Genomic DNA, 24687 nt, shown 5'->3' on the forward strand with positions numbered 1-24687 from the left:
TTCTTACTAGCAGTCGTAGATCGGCCACATGCCATCGTAGGCAGTCTCATCATACCATCCATAAATGTCTATCAGGGATGGTCTAGACAGTATTTGGTCCTGCCATGCGGGCAGGGGACTGGACTCGATGACCTCTCGAGGTCCCTTCCAGTCCTAGAATCTATGAATCTATGAATCCCCACCATAAAATCAAGCTCAGTCTTGAAGCCAGTTAGGTTTTTTTGCCTTTGCCCCCCACTGCTCCCTTTGGAAGGCTATTCCAGAACGTCACTCCTCTGATGGTTAGAAAACGTAATCTAATTTCAAGCCTAAACTTGTTGATGGTCAGTGTATATCTCTTTGCTCTTGTTGGCATCAGTGCTTAACTTAACTCCACTTCCTCCCTGCTATTTATTTATCTGTGTATTTATAGAGAGCAATCTTATCTCCCCATAGCCTTCTTTAGCTTAGGCTAAACAAGCCAAGCTCCTTGAGCCTCCTCTCATAAAGTAGGTTTTCCATTCCTCGGATCATCTTAGTAGCCCTTTTCTGCACCTTTCCATTTTTAATTCATCTTTCTTAAACGTGGAAGACTAGAATTGTACGTACTATTCCAGATGAGATCTCACCAGTGCCTTGTATAATAGCAATAACACTTCCTTCTCTCCACTGGAAATACCTCTCCCGATGCATCATGGGATTGCATTACCTTTTTTCACGGCTGCATCACATTACTGCAGGGGCGGGCAAAATTTTTGTCCTGAGTGCCACATCGGGTTTACGAAATTGTATGGAGGGCCGGTTAGGGGAGGCTGTGCCTCCCCAAACAGCCAGGTGTGGCCCTGCCCCCTATCGCCCCCCCCCCGCTTCTCGCCCCCTGACGGCCCCCCTGGAACCCCTGCCCCATCCACCCCCCCTGTTCCCTGACTGCCCCCCGCCGCCCCATTCAACCCCCCCTCTCATTCCTGACTGCCCCCCCCGGGACCCCTGCTCCATCCAACCACCCCTTCTCCCTGACTGCCCCCGGAACCCCTGCCCCTGACTGCCCCCTGCCGCCCCATCCAACCCCCCCTCCTTCCTGACAGTCCCCCTGGGACCCTTGCCCCCATTCGACCCCCCCCCTTCCCCACCCTCTGACTGCCCCCCCCAATCCACACAGCCCCCCCTGAATTCCCCTGCCCTCTACCCAACCCCCCTGCTCCCTGCCCTTTTACTGTGCTGCCTGGAGCGCCGGTGGCTGGCGGTGCTACAGCCGTACCGTCCAGAGCATCAGGACAGGCAGCCACGCCACCCGGCTGGAGGCAGCCATGCCACCGCGCAGCACAACGCACCGGGTCAGGCCGCGGCTCTGCAGCTGCGCTGCCCGGCAAGAGCTTGCAGCCCCACTGCCCAGAGCATTGTGCGGGCGGCGCAGTGAGCTGAGGGTGCGGGGGAGGGGGAACAGCTGGGGAGGGGCCAGGGGCTAGCCTCCTGGGCCAGGAGCTCAGGGGCCGGGCAGGAGGGTCCCGCTGGCCGGATGTGGCCCACGGGCCGTAGTTTGCCCACTTCTACATTAGTGGCTCATAGTCATCTTGTGATCAACCAATACACTTAGGTCTTTCTCCTCCTCTGTTGCTTCCAACTGATACATTCACAGCTTATAGCCAAAATTCTTTGTTGTTAGTCCCTAAGTGTTACCTTGCACTTTGCACTATTAAATTTAATCACATTTCTATTACTCCAGTTTTCAAGATTGTCCAGATCTTCGTGTATGCTTTTTTGGTCTTCCTCCATATTTGCAATACCTCCCAACTTTGTCTCATCTGCAGATTTTATTAGCATGCTCCCATTTTTGTGCCAAGGTCATGAATGAAAATGTTAATCATTTTTGTTGCCCATCTCTTTACCTTTTCCATTTCTAATATATTTATTTTGAGATGTGCCTTGAGATGGGGTGACCAGAACTGTGCGCAGCATTCACGGTGTGGGCGTACCATGGATTTATATAGTGGTATTATGATACTTATGGTCTTTTTGTCTATCCCTTTCCTAATGGTTCCTAACATTCTGTAACTTTTTTGACTGCTACTGAACATTGAGTGAATGTTTTCAGAGAACTATTCACAGTGACACCAAGATCTTTTCTTGAGTGGTAACAGCTAATTTAGACCCCATAATTTTGTGTGTATAGTTGGGATTATGTTTTCCAATATGCATTACCTTGCATTTATCAACATTGAATTTCATCTGCTATTTTGTTGCCCAGTTTTGCGAGATGCTTTTTTAACTCTTCACAGTCTGCTTTGGACTTAACTATCTTGAGTAATTTTGTATCATCTACAAATTTTACCACCTCACTGTTCATCTTTTTCCAGATAATTTATGAATATGTTGAACTTGTTCTTCCCCCTGTGACACATGGAGGTGGAATGCAATGAGTACATCTGCCCATGTACTTGACCATTCATGAACTGTATTGACTGGTTAATTCCCCATTCTGTATGCAGTGCAGGGGCTTGCATTTTCTTGTGGCCATTGGGCCAAGTAGTCAGTCCATCAGCTCCTTATGTTGCTGTTCCTCTTCCAGCTCTAACTGTCGCTCTTCCTACCTTGTGGCATGGTCATGGGCATTGTAGTCCCTTGCCATTTTCTCCTCTCTTTCCAGCATCCTCGCAGCAGCAGCCTGGCTCTTCTTGTCCTGCTCAAGGAGCAGTCTGACCTATTGGCAAAGTTCCTGTGTATCTCTATAGCAGCTCATATCTGGCCTCTTTTCTTTTTGCCCCATAAGTTCTTACTGCTCAGACATGATGCCACTGACTGTCAGTGAGAGCACCTTATCTGGGCTAGAATTGATATCTCTGAAAAGCAATGAAGCCGCATATTATTTTTCTGTCCAGTGGAACGAAAATATGGCCCAGGTGGAATTGTGGGAAGGGATTGGAGGACAGTCGGCACCTGGGCTTGATTAGCCTGTCTTCTCTCTATGAAGTAGGCAGGTTGCCAACCTGGGCTGAGTCCTAGGCTTAAAGCACCTTCATTCCTGGATGAGAGGTTTTTCTGTGTGGAAGGCAGGGAGGTTCGGGCAACACCTAGGTTAGCACATGGGCTATCACTGCAGTGATATATATGTCCTCTGTACCTTGGTTATCTTAAAGAACTGTACACTGGGAATGGTGAATCTTTGGATTACCACACTTGCAGTTTAAATGCAGGCACTGCTTTCGGCTCAGATTTCCCTTGCTGCTTCTCTTTTGTTTGGGCTACTTAAATACAGTCAACATGGATTCACTAAGGGCAAGTCATGCCTGACCAACCTGATGGCCTTCTATGATGGCTCTGTGGATATGGGGAAAGCAGTGGATGTGATATATCTTGATTTTAGCAAAGCTTTTGATACGGTCTCCCACAGTATTCTTACCAGCAAGTTAAAAAAGTATGGATTGGATTAATGGACTATATGGTAGATAGAAAGCTGGCTAGATTGTCGGGCTCAATGGGTAGTGATCAACGGCTCAATGTCTAGTTGGCAGCTGGTATCAAGCGGAGTGCCCCAAAGTTTGGTCCTGGGGCCGGTTTTGTTCAACATCTTTATTAATGATCTGGATGATGGGATGAGTTGCACCCTCAGCAAGTTCGCAGATGACACTAGCTGAGGCGAGAGGTAGATACGCTGGAGGGTAGGGATAGGGTCCAGAGTGACCTAGACAAATTGGAGGATTGGGCCAAAAGAAATCTGATGAGGTTCAACAAGGACAAGTGCAGAGTCCTGCACTTTGGAAGGAAGAATCCCATGCACCGCTACAGGCTGGGGACCAACTGGCTAAGCAGCAGTTCTGCAGAAAAGGACCTAGGGGTTATGGTGGATGAGAAGCTGCATATGAGTCAGCAGTGTGCCCTCGTTGCCAAGAAGGCCAATGACATATTGGGCTGTATTAGTAGGAGCATTGCCAGCAGATCGAGGGAAGTGATTATTCCCCTCTGTTTGACACTGATGAGGCCACACCTGGAGTATTGTGTCCAGTTTTGGTCCCCCCCACTGCAGAAGGGATGTGGACAAATTGGAGAGAGTCCAGCGGAGGGCAACGAAAATGATTAGGGGGCTGGGGCACATGACTTTCGAGGAGAGGCTGAGGAAACGGGTTATTTAGTCTGCAGAAGAGAAGAGTGAGGGGGGATTTGATAGCAGCCTTTAACTACCTGAAGGGGGGTTCCATAGAGGATGGAGCTCGGCTGTTCTCAGTAGTGGCAGATGACAGAACAAGAAGCAATGGTCTCAGGTTGCAGTGGGGGAGGTCTAGGTTGGATATTAGGAAACACTATTTCACTAGGATGGTGGTGAAGCACTGGAATGGTTACCTAGAGAGGTGGTGGAATCTCCATCCTTAGAGGTTAAGGCCTGGCTTGACAAAGCCTTGGCTGGGATGATTTAGTTGGCATTGGTCCTGCTTTGAGCAGGGGATTGGACTAGATGACATCCTGAGGTCTCTTCCGACCCTAATCTTCTATGATTATTTTAGTTCTTCCTGGAAGTCTCTGAATCCCTTTCAAAGCGTTAACATGTCTTCTGTTGCTGCTGTTTAGTCAGGGAGACTGGCTTTTGATATTGGCATCCTTCTCTGCTAGTGCTAAGCTTTAGTACCAGCAAAGAGTGATGAGATAAAATGGGCAAGTTTGGTATCTGTTTAGATACCTTTTCACTTCCATTCTAAAAAAACTAAAAATCTGTTTAGCATAATCTGTTTAGATTGTTAGCTGTGGAGGGCCGAGACTGTAACATATTTGTACAGTGCCTAGCATAAAGGACTCAATCAGGTTGGGCCCCATTACAAACTACCACAGTAGAAATGTTTAATAACAGCATAATTTAAGTTTGTCTCTAAATACATAATGAAAAATTCAAGGTTTTTGACTTGGTTAATGCTGATGACCTATGTGAATTTCAAAGGGTTCTTAAACAAGTGCAGCAATAATAGCTGTAGTACAGTGCTTAGCACCTAGTATTTAGAGCTTTCAAATCAGAGGGGATTTACAGAGACTGCTAAGTCAAGAGTGTTCAAGTATACATAACCATGAAAAGAACAACATAGAAATTGCCCCCCATGTTGAAAATCCTGTGGTGACTTGTGAAAGATTTCTCCTTCCCACAGTTGTCGCATACCAACTTGAGCAATATTGGCAGTTTCAGATATTGGAGAGACTAACCAGAGAAAATATAGAGAAGCCAACTAAATCAAGCAAATGCTTTAAAGTATACACTTCAGAATGTACACTATTTCATTATTAATATTGTATAAAATGCTTCTTCATTGCATGTTGCCTGGAAACCCATTCACTTGCAGTGACTCAAAAGAACTGACTCAGAATTGCTTTGTCCTTTCAAACTCTCCTCTTTTATCTTGGGTTGTAGCTCTCTTGTTTGCATATTAGATTTTCTAGGTGCTTTGTCCAGTTCTCCCTTCTGTATATTTAGGAAGGTTGCATTTTTTAAACTGTTACTTCTCACTTTCATTCCTTCCTTGCCTAGATATTGAGTTATCTGGGTAATATTATGCAGAGACTTTGCACCTATGTGCAACTCCTTGCCGGATCAAGGACTTAGTTCACACTTTCCTTTTAAACCAAGTAGGAGCTTTCTGTCCTAGAATACCATGGCTACAGTTAGACACATCTATAAACTGCTGAAATTTAATGGGGAAGAAATGAAGCATGTACATTTTTAGAAGGAAATGTCATAAAGGAAATGTTTGCCATTATCATTTTTCCAGTATCATACTCTGCGATGATGAACTTACTAACCTATTATTTTCCATGTTATAGTATAAATCATTCTGTATCTTTACCAGTAAAAATATATTTTCATATTGACTTGTTCAATCATTAAAATATATATAGTAGATAATATGTATACCCATTTTTGTTCTGTTTAGTATATGTGACTTTTTGTTGTGATATTAACTGTAGTATTAGCTCTCTTTTGTTTTAATGAAGACAGGGAAATCCAGCGCAAGCTGAAAGTGACGTCCCCAGCTCTAACTGTAGATATAGCCTTAGAGCCGTCTATAGGGGAGAGGATTTATTTGTGGGTATTGTGGGGCTCATGGGGAGGAGGATGTATTTTTCTGCCTCTCTGCCATCATCCCCATCCCAGCAGAGTGTGCAGCTCAGTTAATACCACCTGAGGATATATTGGCTTTTTTGCAGAGCCCCTCTATGTAATATAACCCTCTGAGAGGTTTTTCCAAAATAATTCAGTAGCTTCACCTGAACAGTGCTGGCAGGGAATCCTAGAGTTGATGCAGAAGCTCTGGGCCTCTACTCTGATACCACAGGCCTCCAGCACATCTGTGGCTTCTAGAAACTGAATCCCTGCCCAGTCCACCACAGCTTTTTCTCTCCTCCCTTCCTTCCACTCCCAAATCTATAATTATGTTGGGGATAATTTAGCAGAATTTTCCAGTCCCTGGGTGTGTGTGTGTGTGTGTGTGTGTGTGTGTTTTCCCTCATGAGAAGGGGTGATCTGGCCCTTCACTGTTATCAGTCTGTGTTTTTTCTTACTGTGGAAATCTCACTCGGATTCATGGGGAAAGCTTTATTTCATTAGCTTGTACCTTAGCATGTCTGTCCTATATCTCATGGTCACCATTCTGGTTCATCTACCATCATGGCTTGAGAGTAGAATCACAGCCATGAAATAGTAACTTTTCTAGTTCCTCTGAAGATTTTAGGAAAGTGTCAATAAATGTCAGAAGACAAATAGCATAAGGAAAGACCTACAGTCTGTATGGTCTCAAAATTTTACTGTAATTTTCCTTCTATCTACAAGATCTATTTTAGGTTAAATAGGGGAGAAAAAGTTATTACAGGTTATCTGCAGCAATACAAAAACACACAGTTCTGACAGCTCACTTCTTTGCTACACTACACTGTTCTCACTGAGGAATAAAATGTGAGGCAATGCATAGTGAGACTACTACTATTTGTTCTTTCCCTTCCTCACTGTAATTCTTTTTGTTTCTTTCCCCATCTGCCTGTGTCCTTTTTATCTATTTACATTAGTGCTGTACAGTTGGAGAAGTTTGCTAAAGAAGAATTCCTTCCCCAAAGGTCTCACAGTCTAACAGCACAGAGGCTACATAATGGAAAGAACGAACAGAATGACTGTCAGAGTTGGAACATAAAGTGGAGATATTCATGTGTGGTTTTTTAGGAAGGAATGGAAAAGAGACTGACTAACCATGATTAGAAAGCTGTTTCAAGTATACAGACCAGCTTCCACAATCAACACTTTTTGTCATCTCCTCTTACATTGTGTCTCTCCTGTTTTTTTTTTTGTTTTGCTTTGTTTTTGGGTCCCCCTGCATCCCGTTTCCTTTTGGTCTCTTCCTCCAGTTTTCTTTTCTGTTTTTTTTGTTTTTTGTTTTCTCCTACCCCTTTTTTCTTTGTACTTTTATTGACAAGTTTCTTCCTATTTTTGTCTAATACAGATTGTGTATTTTTGTGTCTACTAAAGCAGAAGCCCAGCATGAGTGCTTGACGCATGGGCAGTCTCAGTAGGAAAAATAGCAGGCTATGTCACTTTCTCTCTGCAACCCTTCAACATGTAAAATTAGATGCAGAGGTGAAACTAACTGCACTCATCTGGATCAAGTTGTGCTGTGTGTAAAGTGAGGGTTCATAATTTGCTTTCTATGTGCTGCTGTAGGAGCTGGATTTTATAATGTACTATGAGAATTAATGTATGATTTGATTTCATCTTGTCAGCCACCCTTTTTGAATAGCAGAAAGGAATGACAGACCAGAACAATCCTTATGACTAATTATGGTCATCCTTTTGTTTTAGAATAAGTTATAAAGCTACTATGGTTTCCTATATGTATTACAAATTAGGAAGTAAGAGACAGGATTCTCTATTGTGTCTATGCTAAGTAGATTAGAGGAACATTGCAGGCCTGGGTCTCAATGTAAATTGTCTTGGTTATTGATTGTAAAACTTAGCAAGGTTTAATTTGCAATGCCCTTTTGCTCAATATAAAATACTACTGTTTGTATTCTCAATCTGTTTGTGTGAATGAGGAATGTATGCGTTAGAAAAAGATAAGGTGTGAAGGCCATTGTTATAGCCAGAGTCAAGGAAGAAGGAGTGAAGAAATTTAAAGGACATCAAAGAATCATCAACACGCATCCATAATGAAGGGCAGATTGACGCCCCTGAGGTAAAGGCTGGCACCCCTAAAGACAATTGATTAAATCAGAACAAAGGACAGGATGACCCTCTCGGAGGTGTATTGGAATGTTTACACCAATTAAGAAGTAACCAGTCACAAAGTGACACAGCAAAATCCATAGGCTTCAACAGAGAAGAAAACCTATAAGAACAGGGTGCTTTGCCATAGGACTTTGGGTTCGTCTTGCCACACTCCAGGAGCATCGGATCGCGACCGATAGAACCCCGCTCCCCTCTGCGACCAATCTGGCTGGCCACTAGATTGATCCAGACTCTGGACTGGTAACTATAAACATCACTGCAGGACTCTGTGTGTGTGTGTGTGTGTGTGTGTGTGTGTGTGTGTGTGTGTGTGTGTCTAAAAAGCATATGCTAATTGTGGTATTCTCAATAAACGCTGTGTGTATTTACCTTCCTCTATAAAGATCCCGTGTGCTTTGTATGAGCATAACACTGCTTCAGACCATTTTCAGCTATCCAAAGTACGTTTAGGTTGTGGGAGAATAACTGACTGGGAAGCGTGGTGGGTATTTACTCATATATAACCGACGAAGTATGTTTGACCCACTGTGCCTAAATACTATAGAGTAAAGGCTGCTGAGTTTATGAAAGTTCCTGTTGAGTTCCATTACACAACTTATTTTTTCTTCCCATTTTCTCAGGATACTGTGGCACAAGAAGTTAACAGTCCCCGGTTTTAATGGGAGGGGCCTAGAGGCAGAGTGTATTCAGTGATAAGCTCTTTAGATTTTTGACACAATGCCTCTACCATCCACCCGTCCTCGTAATCTGTTGGTTTGGGTCACTTCACTTTGGAGGACTTTTTGGTACCTTTGTTTGGATATTGGTTGAAGACTCTGACTTCTTTGTTCTGTAGCAGGAAGGGAGGAGAGATGACAACTTATTGAGAGAGATCACTGCTCATTCCATATCTTGATTCCCTGCAGTATAGAAAATGGTGTCCCTGTTTGGACATAAGCATGTTTTAATGAAAATATCAGAGGAGTTAGATATCACTGATTATGACAAACTGTTCATTATAGTTGATGTATTGTTATTGTATTGTACAATACGCTTGTTGGCTTTCTGAAATGAACTTCTGGAGGATAAATAAAGCATTAATATAAATTGCTATTAGATTTTTTAAAATTCAAAGTGGCAAAACTGCACAAATCATGTCGCTTGTTTTCTGTAAATAAACAGAGTTTTGTAGAGCTGGACTAGGTCTTTTTTTTTTTAAGCCATTTGGTCCAATACTGAAATGCCTCCTGCTGGCTTTTGAAATGTAATTTATAAAATTGGTTTAAAAATTCTGGATTGTAATTCTGAAACCAATAAAATGACAGTGTGGTTAATTAGCACAACTTCACCGGTCAGAACTTCTTTTCATGACTTAAACATAATCATAAAAACAAATATAGATTTAGAAACCAAACACATTAATTGTGAAGAGAGAGAGAACTTTTTAAAGGCCTTTATAAACTATTTTATCTTGTCTCTGTCTCTGCCAAGTTGAACAGGATGCCACCTCTCCCTATCCTGTCATTTCACTGCACAGGATAACAACTACACTTCTTCCCAGTGTTACTCAGATGCCCACTTAGACAAAGCTGTTTGACTTTTTTGAGTTCCCTTGTCCTAATAGGTTAGTTTCACTTCATATTAAAAATTAGGATATCTGACAAGACTGGTTGATTTCTCTGCTGCAGTTGGAAACCCAGCAGATGGAGGTCAAAGTAACAGGTATATTAGTTTTCAGCTTCTTGGTGACGTTATCAATAGCAGAAAGGAATGCTCTAGAATTATTTATTCATAGGGTATGTCTACACTACGGGATTAATCCAAATTTATATAATTCGAATTTGGGAAACAGATTGTATAAATTCGATTGTATGCGGCCACACTAAGCACATTAATTCGGCGGTGTGCGTCCATGTACCGGGGCTAGTGTCGATTTCTGGAGCGTTGCACTGTGGGTAGCTATCCCATAGTTCCCGCAGTCTCCTCCGCCCATTGGAATTCTGGGTTGAGATCCCAATGCCTGATGGGGCCAAAAACATTGTCGCGGGTGGTTCTGGGTATATCCTCCCCCCTCTCCAGGAAGCAACGGCAGACAACCGTTTCGCGCCTTTTTCCTGGGTGAACAGTGCAGACGCCATACCACGGCAAGCATGGAGCCCGTTCAGCTCAAGACAGCAGTCATGAACATTGTAAATACCTCGCGCCTTATCGTGCAGTTTATGCTGAACAAGAACCTGGAAAACCAGGCGGCGAGGAGCAGGCTACAGCAGCGCGGCGACGAGAGTGATGAGGATATAGACATGGAATTCTATCGAACCGCGGGACCCGGTGCTTTGGAGATCATGCTGTTAATGGGGCAGGTTATAGGCATGGAACGCCGATTCTGGGCCCGGGAAACAAGCACAGACTGGTGGGACCGCATAGTGTTGCAGGTGTGGGACGATTCCCAGTGGCTGCAGAACTTTCGCATGCGTAAGGGCACTTTCATGGAACTTTGTGACTTGCTTTCCCCTGCCCTGAAGCGCCAGAATACCAAGATGAGAGCAGCCCTCACAGTTGAGAAGCGAGTGGCAATAGCCCTGTGGAAGCTTGCAACGCCAGACAGCTACCGGTCAGTCGGGAATCAATTTGGAGTGGGCAAATCTACTGTGGGGGCTGCTGTGATGCAAGTAGCCAAAGCAATCACTGAGGTGCTGCTACAAAAGCTAGTGACTCTGGGAGATGTGCAGGTCATAGTGGATGGCTTTGCTGCAATGGGATTCCCTAACTGTGGTGGGGCGATAGATGGAACCCACATTCCTATCTTGGCACCGGAGCACCAGGGTACCCAGTACATAAACCGCAAGGGGTACTTTTCAATGGTGCTGCAAGCACTTGTGGATCACAAGGGACGTTTCACCAACATCAATGCGGGCTGGCCTGGAAGGGTTCATGATGCTCGCGTCTTCAGGAACACTACTCTGTTTAAAGGGCTGCAGCAAGGGACTTACTTCCCGGACCAGAAAATGACAGTTGGGGATGTTGAAATGCCAATAGTTATTCTTGGAGACCCAGCCTACCCCTTAATGCCATGGCTCATGAAGCCATACACAGGCAGCCTGGACAGGAGTCAGGAGCTGTTTAACTACAGGCTGAGCAAGTGCAGAATGGTGGTAGAATGTGTATTTGGCCGTTTAAAAGGTCGCTGGCGATCGCTACTGACTCGCTCTGACCTCAGCCAAAGAAATCTCCCCATTGTTATTTCTGCTTGCTGTGTGCTCCACAATCTCTGTGAAAGTAAGGGGGAGACCTTTATGGCAGGGTGGGAGGCTGAGGCAAATCGCCTGGCTGCTGATTACGCGCAGCCAGACACCAGGGCGATTAGAAAAGCACACCAGGAAGCAGTGTGCATCAGAGAAGCTTTGAAAACCAGTTTCATGACTGGCCAAGCTACAGTGTGAAATTTCTGTTTGTTTCTCCTTCATGAAAACCCGCCCCCTTTATTGACTCATTCTCTGTAAGGAACCCACCCTCCCCCTTCCCCCAGCTTGCTTTCAAACCAAATAAAGTCACTATCGTTTAAAAATCATTTATTCTTTATTCATAGATTATAAAAAGAGGGAGGGAACCCGGGTGGGGTTTGGGAGGAGGGAAGGAAAAGGCCATTAAAAAATGGTTAAAAAAATGACAGCCTTTTGCTTGGGCTGTCCACTGGGGTGGAATGGGAAGGTGTACGGAGCCTCCCCCCCGCGTTCTTACACGTCTGGGTGAGGAAGCTATGGAACATAGTGAGGGGGGAGGAGGGTTATACAGGGGCTGTAGCGGCACTCTGTTATGAAAACCAGCCCCCTTTATTGACTCATTCATTCTCTGTAAGGAACCCACCCTCCCCGTTCCCCCAGCTTTCTTTCAAAGGAAATAAAGTCACTATCGTTTAAAAATCATGTATTCTTTATTAAGTGATTATAAACATAGGGAGAGAACCAAGAAGGTAATCTGGGTGAGGTTTGGGAGGAGGATAGGAGGGAAGTAAAAGGCCACTGAACAAATTCAATATAATGACAGCCTTTTGGTTGGGCTGTCCACTGGGGTGGAGTGGGAGGGTGCACGGAGCCTCCCCCCCCCCCCCCCGCGTTCTTACACGTCTGGGTGAGGGGGATATGGAACATGGTGAGGCGGAAGGGAGGTTATGCAGCGGCACTCTGTCATCCTGCTGCCGTTCCTGAAGCTCCACCAGACGCCGGACCATGTCTGTTTGCTCACGCAGCAGCCCCAGCATCGCAGCCTGCCACCTCTCATCTCGAGCGTCCCTCAAGACCTCACGTTCACTGGCATCTTTCCTAAATTTAGATACAGTGTCCTTCCACTCATTCAAATGAGCTCTTCCATTGCGGGTGGATTCCATTATTTCTGTGAACATGTCGTCTCGCGTCCTCTTTCTACGCCGCCTTATCTGACATAGCCTTCGGGACGGAGGAGGGAGGCTTGAAAAATTTGCAGCTGCTGGAGGGAGGGTTGAAAGAAAGGAGAGAAGTTTTTAAAATGATACATTTTACAGAACAATGCTTATACTCTTTCATGGTGAAAAACACTATTCACATTACATAGCACATGTGATTTCAGTACAAGGTCGCATTTTCCATCTCAATATTGAGTGCCTGTGGCTTTGGTGTTAGAGATCACAGACGCAGGTCCGGGCAACAGAATTCAGCTTGCAGGCAGCCATGGTAAGCCATTGTCTTTCGGCTTCTGCGCCCTCCTTTCCCACATACCAAGCAAAGCCTGTTGACTGCTGCGGTTTTCCTGTTAACCTTCAGCAGCAGAAAACAAACTAACCACCCCCCCCATCCAATTATCTGGGATGATCGCTTTATCCCTCCCCCCACCGCGTGGCAGGTATCAGGGAAGATACCTGATAAAAACCAAACTAACCCTCCCGCCATGAATTCCCTGGGATGATCAATGTACCCCTCCCCCGACCGCATGGCTGGTAACAGGGAAGATCCCTGCTAGCCAAACGCGAAAAGCTCAGGGCCAATTCCCCCCCCTGTGCTTGGCTAACTGCAGGGAAGGATTTATTTTCAGCCACAGGCAAACAGCCCAGTAGGAACGGCCACCTCTGTCCCCTTAATTAAGTTCCCGTATTTCAACCAGGTTACCATGAGCGATATCACTCTCCTGAGGATTACACAGCAAGATAAAGAACGGATGTTGCTTGAATGCCAGCAAACACCGGGACCATACGCTGCCAGGCTTTGTCAGGCAATGATACCAGATTACTTGCTGCAAGCATGGCGTGGTCAAGTGTCCTACCATGGAGGACGGAATAAGGCTGCACTGCCCAGAAACCTTGTGGCAAGGCTTTTGGAGTACCTCCAGGAGAGCTTCATGGAGATGTCCCTGGAGGATTTCCGCTCCATCCCCAGACACGTTAACAGACTTTTCCAGTAGCTGTACTGGCCGCGAATGCATCCCAAGTCCTCAGGGCAAATTAATCATTAAAAAACGCTTGCTTTTAAACCATGTTTTATATTTTAAAAGGTAAACTCACCTGAGGTCTCTTCCATGGGGTCATGGTCTTGGGTACTGGCTTGGGAGGGTACTTCAGTCAGGCTGAGAAAAAGATCCTGGCTGTTGGGGAGAACGGAGTGCTGGGTGCTCTCTGCAAGATCGTCGTCCTCCTCCTCCTCCTCCTCCTCTTCCCCATCCGCAGAATCCTCAGGTGTAGCTGATGAGACTATCCCCGACCCGGAATCCACGGTCACAGGTGGGGTAGTGGTGGCGGCCCCCCCTAGAATTGCATGCAGCTCGGCGTAGAAGCGGCATGTCCGCGGCTCTGACCCGGAGCGACCGTTTGCCTCCTTTGTTTTTTGATAGGCTTGTCTGAGCTCCTTGACTTTCACGCGGCACTGATCTGAGTCCCTATTGTGGCCTCTCTCCATCATGCCCTTGGAGATTTTTTCAAAAGTTTTGGCATTTCGTCTTTTCGAACGAAGTTCTGCTAGCACTGAATCCTCTCCCCATATAGCGATCAGATCCAGTACCTCCCGTACGGTCCATGCTGGTGCTCTTTTTCGATTATCAGCCTGCATGGTTACCTGTGCTGATGAGCTGAGCTATCTGTGGTCACCTGTGCTCTCCAAACAGGAAATGAAATTCAAATTTTCCTGGGGCTTTTCCTGTCTACCTGGCCAGTGCATGCGAGTTCAGATTGCTGTCCAGAGCGGTCACAATGGTGCACTCTGGGACAGCTCCCGGAGGCCAATACCATCGAATTGCGGCCACACTAACCCTAATTCGAAATGACAAAATCGATTTTGGCGCTACTCCGCTCGTCGGGGTGGAGTACAGAAATCTATTTTAAGAGCCCTTTATTTCGAAATAAATGGCTCCGTTGTGTGGACGGGTGCACGGTTAATTCGATTTAATGCGGCTAAATCCGATTTAAAGTCATAGTGTAGACCAGGCCATAGAGAGGAGGACCCAGAAAAGGGGGTGGAGGTAAAGAAATGGAAGGTTCCAAAGAAGACTGAGGAAAAAAGAGCTGTTTCTCCGTCCACCAGCAAAAGAAAAAGATTTCAAATAATCAGACGTCTTGTAGGTCCAGACTGATATGAAGATGGAGCTGACTTTAGGCAAAGCACCCTGGTAGAAATCCCCCTTTTCCAATAATTAGTGCATCTTCCTAGGTGTTACCCCTAAGCCTGCCCCCATATCTTTTTTATTTTTTTGGCCTCTGGCTAGTAGGTTTAGACCTTTGCCAGTATGTATTTCATACATTTCTTTTCAAATCCTGAGAATTGAAGAGTTAAATCGGTTTCTGGTGGGATTTTCACTAATGGAAACTAGCCACCCAGTTGTGCTTTCTAATTGGGAGAAGAGAAGGAATGCCAGCCACTACAGAAGTAGTGCTATTAGATTTCAAACTGGCATTCACTGTTTATTGGAAGCATTACCTTAAGTTTTCCTCAACATTTGGCAGGCTTCTCTCTGTTCCCTAAACATATACAACTCAGTTTAATTTTATCATAAAAATTAACAAAGAGTAGCTTAATGTTACTGTGATTGTATCTTTATTACAAAATGAAATAGAATCCTTGGGAAAACAAAATTTTTATCTAGCTTGGGAAGGATTCTTTTGACTTAAAATAGTTTTTATAAGTGAATTTAATATTTGTTTAAAAGAGAGGGAACACTGAGTTATGAAATGGCTTTGCTATAAGTGTGTTTAATGAGAAATATTAATTTCCTAATCAATAAGAATCTGTAAATACTATTTCCCTGTTTGGCTCATCTGACATGAATATTTTTTTCCCTGGACTGTTGAATTACTCTCCTTTAGACTGTTAATTTAAAAGTGAAAAATGCCATGAAATCCATAGGCATAATGGAGATACCCAGTTATACCGAACAAGGTCAGCTCCCAGACTACTGCACTGGGCAGCACAGCATGGGGAGGAGGTGACCAGCCCTCTGTGGAGAAAGAAGTGGGTTAAGACTATTCAGAAAAGCTGGATGAGCACAAGTCCATGGGCCCGGATCTGCTGCATCTGAGGGTGCTAAAGGAGTTGGCGGATGTCATTGTGGAGCCATTGGCCATTATCTTTGAAGACTCATGGCGATCGGGGGAGGTCCCGAATGACTGGAAAAAGGCTAATGTCGTGCCCATCTTTAAAAAAGGGAAGGAGGAGGATCTGGGGAACTATAGGCCAGTCAGCCTCACCTCAGTCCCTGGAAAAATCATGGAGCAAGTGCTCAAGGAATCAATTCTGAAGCACTTAGAGGAGAGGAAAGTGATCAGGAACAGTCAGCATGGATTCACCAAGGGCAAGTCGTGCCTAACTAACCTAATTGCCTTCTATGACAAGGTAACTGGCTCTGTGGATCAGGGGAAAGCAGTGGATCCTTGACTTTATTCCTTGACTTTAGCAAAGCTTTTGATACGGTCTCCCACAGTATTCTTGCCAGCAAGTTAAAGAAGAATGGATTGGATGAATGGACTATAAGGTGGATAGAAAGCTGGCTAGATCGTTGGGCTCAACGGGTAGTGATCAATGGCTCCATGTCTAGTTGGCAGCCGGTATCAAGCGGAGTGCCCCAAGGGTCGTTCCTGGGGCCGGTTTTGTTCAATATCTTCATTAATGATCTGGAGGATGGCGTGGACTGCACCCTCAGCAAGTTTGCAGATGACACTAAACTGGGAGGAGTGGTAGATATGCTGGAGGTTAGGGATAGGATACAGAGGGACCTAGACAAATTAGAGGATTGGGCCAAAAGAAATCTGATGAGATTCAACAAGGACAAGTGCAGAGTCCTGCACTTAGGATGGAAGAATCCCATGCACTGCTACAGACTAGGGATCGAATGGCTAGGCAGCAGTTCTGCAGAAGAGGACCCAGGGGTTACAGTGGACGAGAAACTGGATATGAGTTGACGGTGTGCCCTTGTTGCCAAGAAGGCTAACGACATTTTGGGCTGTATAAGTAGGGGCATTGCCAGCAGATCGAGGGACGTGATCATTCCCCTCTATTCGACATTGGTGAGGCCTCATCTGGAGTACTGTGTCCAGTTTTGGGCCCCACACTACAAGAAGGATGTGGCAAAATTGGAAAGTGTCCAGCGGAGGGCAACAGAAATTATTAGGGGCCTGGAGCACATGATATATAAGGAGAGGCTGAGGGAACTGGGATTGTTTAGTCTGCAGAAGAGAAGAATGAGGGGGGATTTGATAGCTGTTTTCAACTACCTGAAAGGGGGTTCCAAAGAGGATGGATCCAGACGGTTCTCAGTGGTAGCAGATGACAGAACAAGGAGTAATGGTCTCAAGTTGCAGTGGGGGAGGTTTAGGTCGGATATTAGGAAAAACTTTTTCACTAGAAGGGTGGTGAAGCACTGGAATGGGTTACCTAGGGAGGTGGTGGAATCTCCTTATTTAGAGGTTTTTAAGGCCAGGCTTGACAAAGCCCTGGCTGGGATGATTTAGTTGGGGATTGGTCCTGCTTTGAGCAGGGGGTTGGACTAGATGATCTCCTGATGTCCCTTTCAACCTTGATATTCTATGATTCTATGATTGACTTCAATTTGTATTTCAGTGAATGCTAATATATATTGTCTTTTTAGGTGCTTATCAACCTCAAGTTTACCTTGGTCAATAATTAACCTCTGGTCAATAAATCTTAATGTTGACTTTGAAAGAAGTACATATCTTTCTATTATTGAAAAGGTCAAACCTCTAGCTCTGTCTTGTGGCTAATCAGAATTTCTGTTTTGAAATTAAAAAGGAAAAAACTATAAGTTCATACAATTTGTACATACTCAGAACTGTTCAACTATAAAGATAGCAACTTCGGTTTGTTGTATTTTGGGCAGTTTCAGTGCATTAGATTCTGTTTGTAAAGAAGTGATCATTTTAAATTTTGCTTTGAACTGTATATATTTAGTGTGTGCATAATTGAGAAATTCAACTTCTGAATAATAAATTTCATTTATGGAGAAAGGGGGTGGCTGCTTAATTGAAATAATTCAGTGCATGTGAGGCTAAAGTACTACATCATTTCTTGGTTAATGATCATGTTCAAAGGTAAATTGTAATGCAATCTTATTTTTCTATCATTTCTAAGTGAAGAAAAATTTCATAACTGAATGAAGGGTTGGGTTTTTTTTGTTTTTTGTTTTGGTTGTTTTTTCCCCCCAAATACTCTATGCATGTTTGATCAATGCTTATGGTTAGAACAGAAAACTTTGCTCTGATGATACATCAGTATCACTTTCTTTTTCTGTGATGATTATTAAGATTTTATATATTGATTCTATATAATTTTATTATTTGACTGTCAATGTCTTTCCCATCTGTAATCAGAGCAAATTCTGTAGAAATCAGATTCCTTAATGCCTAGTAAACACCATGTGTTTCCTATGAAAGATGTTATAGTTTGCTTTGTTGTGAGTAGTAAGTAATCTGGTATCTGAAGATATATAAATTTCTTAAAATTAGCTACACAATTGTTTAATGTTTTGTCACAATGTCTAGAGTCTAGACATTTAAAATAGTGGGCAAAATTAAGCATTTTTTGTATATCATTGACCTGATTATATGAAGGATGGGGAAAGGGTTCAAGTCTCATAAGAAATCCATGATTTCTAAGTTGCAATATTTTAAAAATTTAATATCATGTCTGAAGTGGAAATGCTACCGGAGTATGTTTTTGTCCCAGGTCATTGCTTCAATGTGAGCAGCTGTTTGCAGCTAGCTGTATATTCATAAAGGAAAAATTGTCTGTAACATCCAGGCATATATGACTGGTTTCTTAAGAGGACAAGTGAGAGTTTTTATAGGTAAAACTGATAGAAGTTATGAATGTAGTTTTCCTGTTCATTCATAACCCAGACTTGCAAAGACAGGATATATTGCATAGATTGATAAAATAGCCTAATGTTAGAGTTGTTTGTCTTCAAAGGATTAAAAACATTTTATGTATACTTGTTTTGATTGCAATCTTCTCCCCCGCCCTTTTATATCTTTGTCTAAGCTGTTTGGGACAAAGGCTATGTATTGAAACAGTGCCTAACATAAGGTGGCCCTGATTTTGTTTAGGGCACTACTTTAAATATTAAATAACTTGGAAAATAGAGATCTAACTCATCTTGGTTTTGATACTGAATTAATAATTATATTAGTTGCAAATTGCATCAGAAATGAGTTATAGAAACACTTGAACTGCTCATGATGGTGCTTCCTGTTTTAAACTGAAATTTGGTTAAAAAACTTGGTGTTAGTCCAAATAGAAGTTTGACTTTCCACCTGTTAACAAATATAAAATTAGAAGTGACTGTGCATATTAATATTTCCATAACTATGCTTTTATGATAAGAATTCTAATTCGCTGTTTCCTTTTTCAGAGGAAATAAAAGCTGAAACAGAAAAACAAAGGTATGTAATAATTCTCTTCCTCTTATTGAGCAAAAATAATTTGTCTTGTGAAAATAGGAAGAATATTCATATAGACACTCGTATAGTATTTATTATGAATTTAAGATTATAACATTATCCATATGGCGACTCATCCTGAAAGGTGCTGAACATCTCTTGTGAGATGAATAATACTCAGGAGCTTGTCTGCAACTGCTGCTCCCGTCTGTTGCAGCTGTCGTTTAACTGAGAGTGAGCAGAAAAATTTGGAGGGTTGTGGGGAGAGGATGGAATAGATTGGGGTAGGGACCATGTGGGAGGTAGACTTGGATTGGCTGTTGTGGGCAGTTAACTGGGATGGGACCCTAGGGTCAGATATTGAGATTAGATGAGCAACCAAGGAAAGGAGAGACTGGGATTGGCTGGGTGAGAAGCTCCAGGGAGACTGAGATGGGGAGCCCAGAGATGGAGGCTAGTACTGGCTGAGCAAGGAGACTGGGATGTAGAGACTGGGTAGGCTAAGGGAAGACACTGGCACTGGGTTGAGGAGTCAGGGGTAGGGAGACAGATCTAGGACAGGCTGAATGGGACACATGCAGAATGTAGAGGCAGACAGATTTGTGACCATTAGCGAACACTCCCCCCAGAAGTTGGAATAGAATCCAAGCTCCTAGAGTGTGTGTTTCTCTGCTGTCAGCAAATCTGCAAACACCCTGGCAAACTGGGCATTTGTTATGATAGTCTTTAATTACATGATACATAGGACTCCTGCCTCATTCAGTGCACAGGATGAGCTGTGTTCTAGGGATGAATCAGAGCTGAGTAGTGAAGGAGGCTATTGTCTGTAGGATTCCCGCCTCATTTGCTGCAGAAAGTGGATGGTATTTTGTGAATGAGGCAGGGGAAGAGAGAGAATGCTCTCATGGTTAAAGCAGTTGAATGCTACCCAGGGGATTTGGATCCTATCCCGGCCTCTGCTACAGAGTTCCCATGCGATGCTATGCAAGTCACTTAAACCAAACTTTTCATAGGCCAGTAATTGTGCGTTCCTCATTTTCTGGATGTCCATCTTGAGACCCCAGGGTCTGATTTGTAGCAATGTTGAATACTCATAGCTGCAACTGAAGGCAAGGGGAACTGTGCTTTGGAAGATATGAAGTATCGCATATTGCTTTGTACTCTGAAAAATTAGACCCTAGGCTCCCCAAATTGGGATCTAAAATGTGTAGACACTTCTTACCTTAATCTCTCTCTGTCTGAGTCCCTTCCCACATCTCACAGAAATGTTGTGAAAATAAATTAATGTTTTTGAAGCACTCAGATGAGTACCATAAAAAAGTCCATGAGGAAATTAATAATTCTGTTCTCATAGCACATTTGAATAGTGTTCAGTAACTAAGATATGCAACCACACATTGAACAATGAGGATAGAACAAAATATTGAATAGCTTTTTATACAGTGAGCATCATCCATCTTGTGCATTGAATGAGGCAGGAATCCTGTGGAAAAATAGTATGTGATCATGTAATTAAAGACTGTATCACAATGCATATGCACAAAGGGGCCTCATCCAGATTGCATGTGCAACCTCAATTCTGACATTTTATAGTTTTGAGTGTTAGGCTTTGCAGCCTTAATGTTTTTAACACAGTTGTTTTGTGAGTGTATATAGGTTTTTTGTGTGTGTAGTGTACATATAATCCTTATCTATGATGAAACATTTTGTAAATAGACTTTTATTTTGTTTATATATTTTTCAGGCATGTCTAAAGATTCTAATAGTGGCTCTTCAGTTTCCTTTGTTGCTTTGGAGGCACATACACTTGTTAGCTATGGATGTAGGATGTACCCCTCCTACCAAAGAGCTATCAGTTGTCTTTGTCTGCAGAGGAGGTAGAAGACCTTCCTTTGCAGAGCATTAGGACAGAGAAACTTTTTTTTTTCCCTCCAAAATTCATTTTAAACTGCTTTTCTTATCTCACATTGGATATCTAGGTAGTTAATAATTAACTCCACATTCTGATTAACCTTTTGAAAAATTTTCTTTGAGGTGTTGTATGGCTCTGATCTGCTGTTGGGGCAGACCCCAATCTATTCAGGGAACTCAGGGGCAAGAAATGCCTGTCATGCTCCTTATTTAAGATTGGTACTAGTCAGGGTGGATTGATTTAAAGCCACAATGTAAGCTATGATTTAAATCACCAAGTGGAAAGCCTCAATTGAAGTTATCGATTTTAATCAACTTTTCCATTTGTACTTCAGTTATTTTCTAAAGAAAGGTGAATTCTCATTGATAGATGTAACCACTAAAACCATGTTGATTTACAGCTAAATACAGCCTTTATGGTAGATTTGGTACATCTTTTTGCTATCTAGGAGGGTATACTATAGCTATACATTTATTTAATTAATTAGATTCGTATTTTCAGATTCTTAATGGTACATGTTTAGTATATTAGAAAATGGTGAATTACATTGCTTATTTACTAGATAATTAACTTTTTGCTCATGATTTGTGTCAAGCTGCTTTAGGAAATTAACTGGAATTTAATTAAACACACAACTGTAAATAAAATTTAGTTTTCTTAAGCAAAACCTTTAATGTTTCGGACATATAAACTTCTCTTATCAAAGCATGTTTCACTTTCACATGATTTATTAAAGGAACAGAAGGATTAATTGTAGTCCGTGAATTAAACTTACTATTTCAGGTCAGTCTGGGAAAATTTTCAAATATGCCTAATTGAAAGTGACTGGAGCTTAAGTTCATACTCATCTAACTCTCTTGAAAATGAAACAACAGTCTTCTAAGTTACTTAGGCTGTCCTTCAAACTTTTAAAACTAGTAGATTTCCTCTTCTTCCTTGTTTTTATTCATAGCCTGGAAGAGAGAGATGTTTTCCTACCTTTTCACCTCCCAATCGATTTCTCAACTTTGAATGAATCAGTCCAAATGAAGAAAATATTCTAAGAGGCTACTGCTGCAAAAAGCTGGATTAATACGTCAACAAACTCTGGTTCCAGGTGCTTAGCTAGTGACTTCAGTGGTGTGACTCTCTTTAAAACATCATTGGCAAACGTACTGCTTGAATGGTTCACCTCCAGCCCTGAAATTTATTATGGTTGACATGTCTGATAGGTGATTATTAGATGCCCAAGTCATAGTAGAAGCATCTTCTTCATCCATTAAGGATCAACCCTGGCACTTTGGGTTGAGAATATTGGCAAGAAAATGAGGTGGAGTAAGCGTTTGATCCATCCACTTCTTTACTGCCTGCAATTTAACTTCGTTGTTGGGTATTTCTTTCTTCAGTGTCTCTGGAAGTTCCTTATGAATTTCAACAGCGTCAGCAATATTGCGGCAATCTTTCTGCACTTTGTTCAAGGCTATGGAAATAGGTTTCCTATATTCAGCATATTTTCTGTATTTCTCTTTAGTCCAGTGTTGACTACTTATATAATTTGCTAGCATAGTAAGACATGGTAAGCAGTCCATTACTTATTTTTGCAGCATTCTTTACTAACCATTTGATGCAGATTGTTCAAACATGTCCACGTCATCATCTTAAGTCGTTCCTTTCTGAGGAACATTTTTCATAATGTTGTTTCATTCTGACTACCAGGCCTTGTATCTTTGTTGCACTGTTTACATTTGGCAGGAGTTCCTTTTTTACCCAGAGGTACAGGAATTTCTTGAAATATTCCCAAATAGGGTCTTTTTTTATGATTTGAAGCTATGACATTTTTTTCTCCAGTTTCTAGGTGTTGAAATCAACACTAGAGGCTTTACTCTGGAAAATGTTGTCCCTTCTTCCCACAGTGTCCTGCTTTGACACCAGTGTTGCTCCTCTCTGGTTGCACATTCTGCTCCTTCTCCCTTGTTACACAATTCCCTGCCGCACCTCTACCCCCAGAAAAACAAAAGACCAAATAACAATCCGAGACTTCTGCTTGTGTAACCCACATTAGACTGCACTGCAATATTTTATTTGTTTAGAGACTGAGAGGGAGGCTGTTGAGAAACTAATGGATTTCTGTTTATCTCTCTCTCTCTCTGGACATATGCAAGGAGACAGCAAGGCCATTATTTCACATGCCCCAAACCATCCAGAAATAAAGGCTGGTAGATCAGTGTTTTTTCATGAGCTAGAGTGCAAGTTTCCATGCTTGGCGGAGTCATAATATTCATAATATTATGGAGCCAATCAGAACTCAAGCAGGAAGAAACTATAAAATAGGAGTATGAGATACCCAGATGGGTTCAGTGGATATCCTGATGAGATGAACAATGTTGTCTCCTGGAGTCAGAGGCTGGGTCCCAACATCTATGATGAATTTGCCAGTCCTTTGCATCCAGTAGCACAGCCCATGGGTCTCCCATAGAATCGAGCCCTTAATACAGCATATAACCTATTGTACCATTATTTATAAAGTTTGACCTCAAAAATTAGATGGTTTCCCCCTGATTCTTTTCTTATATAAAAAAGCAACCTTTAACTCAAAGCTTTTGATAGAGGCTCATGGATTCAGCATATTTATTTTTTAGTTAAAGAGATTATAGTAAGTTTAGGCCTTAAAACACTTTCTATTACATTCAGATTTAATTTTAAACAGGTTTAGTAAAAAAAAAAAATTTAAATAGAAAAATAAAAAAAAATCCAGTTTAAATAAAAAAAGACTTAATGTTTTCAAAAAAACCATTGTTTTTATCCACCCTGCTACAAATGGAGGACAAGTACCAAACACTACCCAGGATCAATGCCGCAAGCCAGGACAAGCTACATTGTGCGTAACAAACGTTTCCTAGGCCCCTTTTTAAACTGGTTGCCAGGTCTGCCTCAGCTGTTTTTTGTGTGTAACCACAACCCTCATGGTGGACTCCAAAGCAGGAGCAAGGCTTTCTTGTTGCTTCAGACAGCTTCGTCTGCTCATGAAGCTAACTGTGAACTCAGCAGAGGTGGTCTCCTGGGTCTGTGAAACCCTTCTGACTGCTAGGTCTGACTCAGATGTTCATTTGAGTAAACAGCTCTACCTTGCAGGGGATCTGCCCGCTCTTTCCAAGCATCAGCAGTAGTTGAGCTTACCTGAAGATTCTGTGTTCAGAGACAAGTGGAACATTATGGTTATGTAGCTCCTTTTCAAGGGGCTTCCTAAGCTTCAAGCAATAGCAGTGACCTCTTCCATCAGACTGTGCTGGGGCAGGTCCTTAATGTTTCTTTGAGATCCCATCCATGTGGCTTACATATTGAACTCCTACTGAACAGGGTTTCCCTGTACTGTTCAACGCGCCCCCTCCCCCCCATAAGCTACCCAATCCATCGAATTTTTCAGAACTTGGCCTTAGAGTGGCATGATAGTGAATCCCTGGGATCTCCTGGGCTAGATCCACAGAGTGTGCTAACACCCTACAGCATGAATAGTGTGTACCGCCCTCAGAGCCCTACCAGATGTGGACAATGGAGATCTGACATCTTCCTCATAAGAGAAACGGCCTGCATGGGAATTTCAAATGAGCTCAGAGTGTGGAGGAATCTCTGAGGAGGTAGCCTCTAAGAAAACAATATCAGGGAAAACTGCATCTCTTGCAGATTTTA

At 42.9% G+C, this 24687-nt stretch overlaps 1 protein-coding gene across 6 annotated transcripts in view; it reads left to right on the plus strand.

Moving 5' to 3' along the window:
- ARFGEF1 (ADP ribosylation factor guanine nucleotide exchange factor 1) overlaps window positions 1-24687 on the plus strand; it is a 181877-nt gene that overhangs the window by 55627 nt on the left and 101563 nt on the right. For all 6 annotated transcript variants that reach the window (XM_065397696.1, XM_065397695.1, XM_065397698.1 and 3 more), the window contains exon 2: window positions 19082-19112. In XM_065397696.1, coding sequence (XP_065253768.1) covers window positions 19082-19112 — 31 coding nt within the window. The remainder of the gene's footprint in view (window positions 1-19081; window positions 19113-24687) is intronic.

This window comes from Emys orbicularis, chromosome 2 (genome assembly GCF_028017835.1).
Source record: "Emys orbicularis isolate rEmyOrb1 chromosome 2, rEmyOrb1.hap1, whole genome shotgun sequence".
Taxonomy (NCBI): Eukaryota; Metazoa; Chordata; order Testudines; family Emydidae; genus Emys; species Emys orbicularis.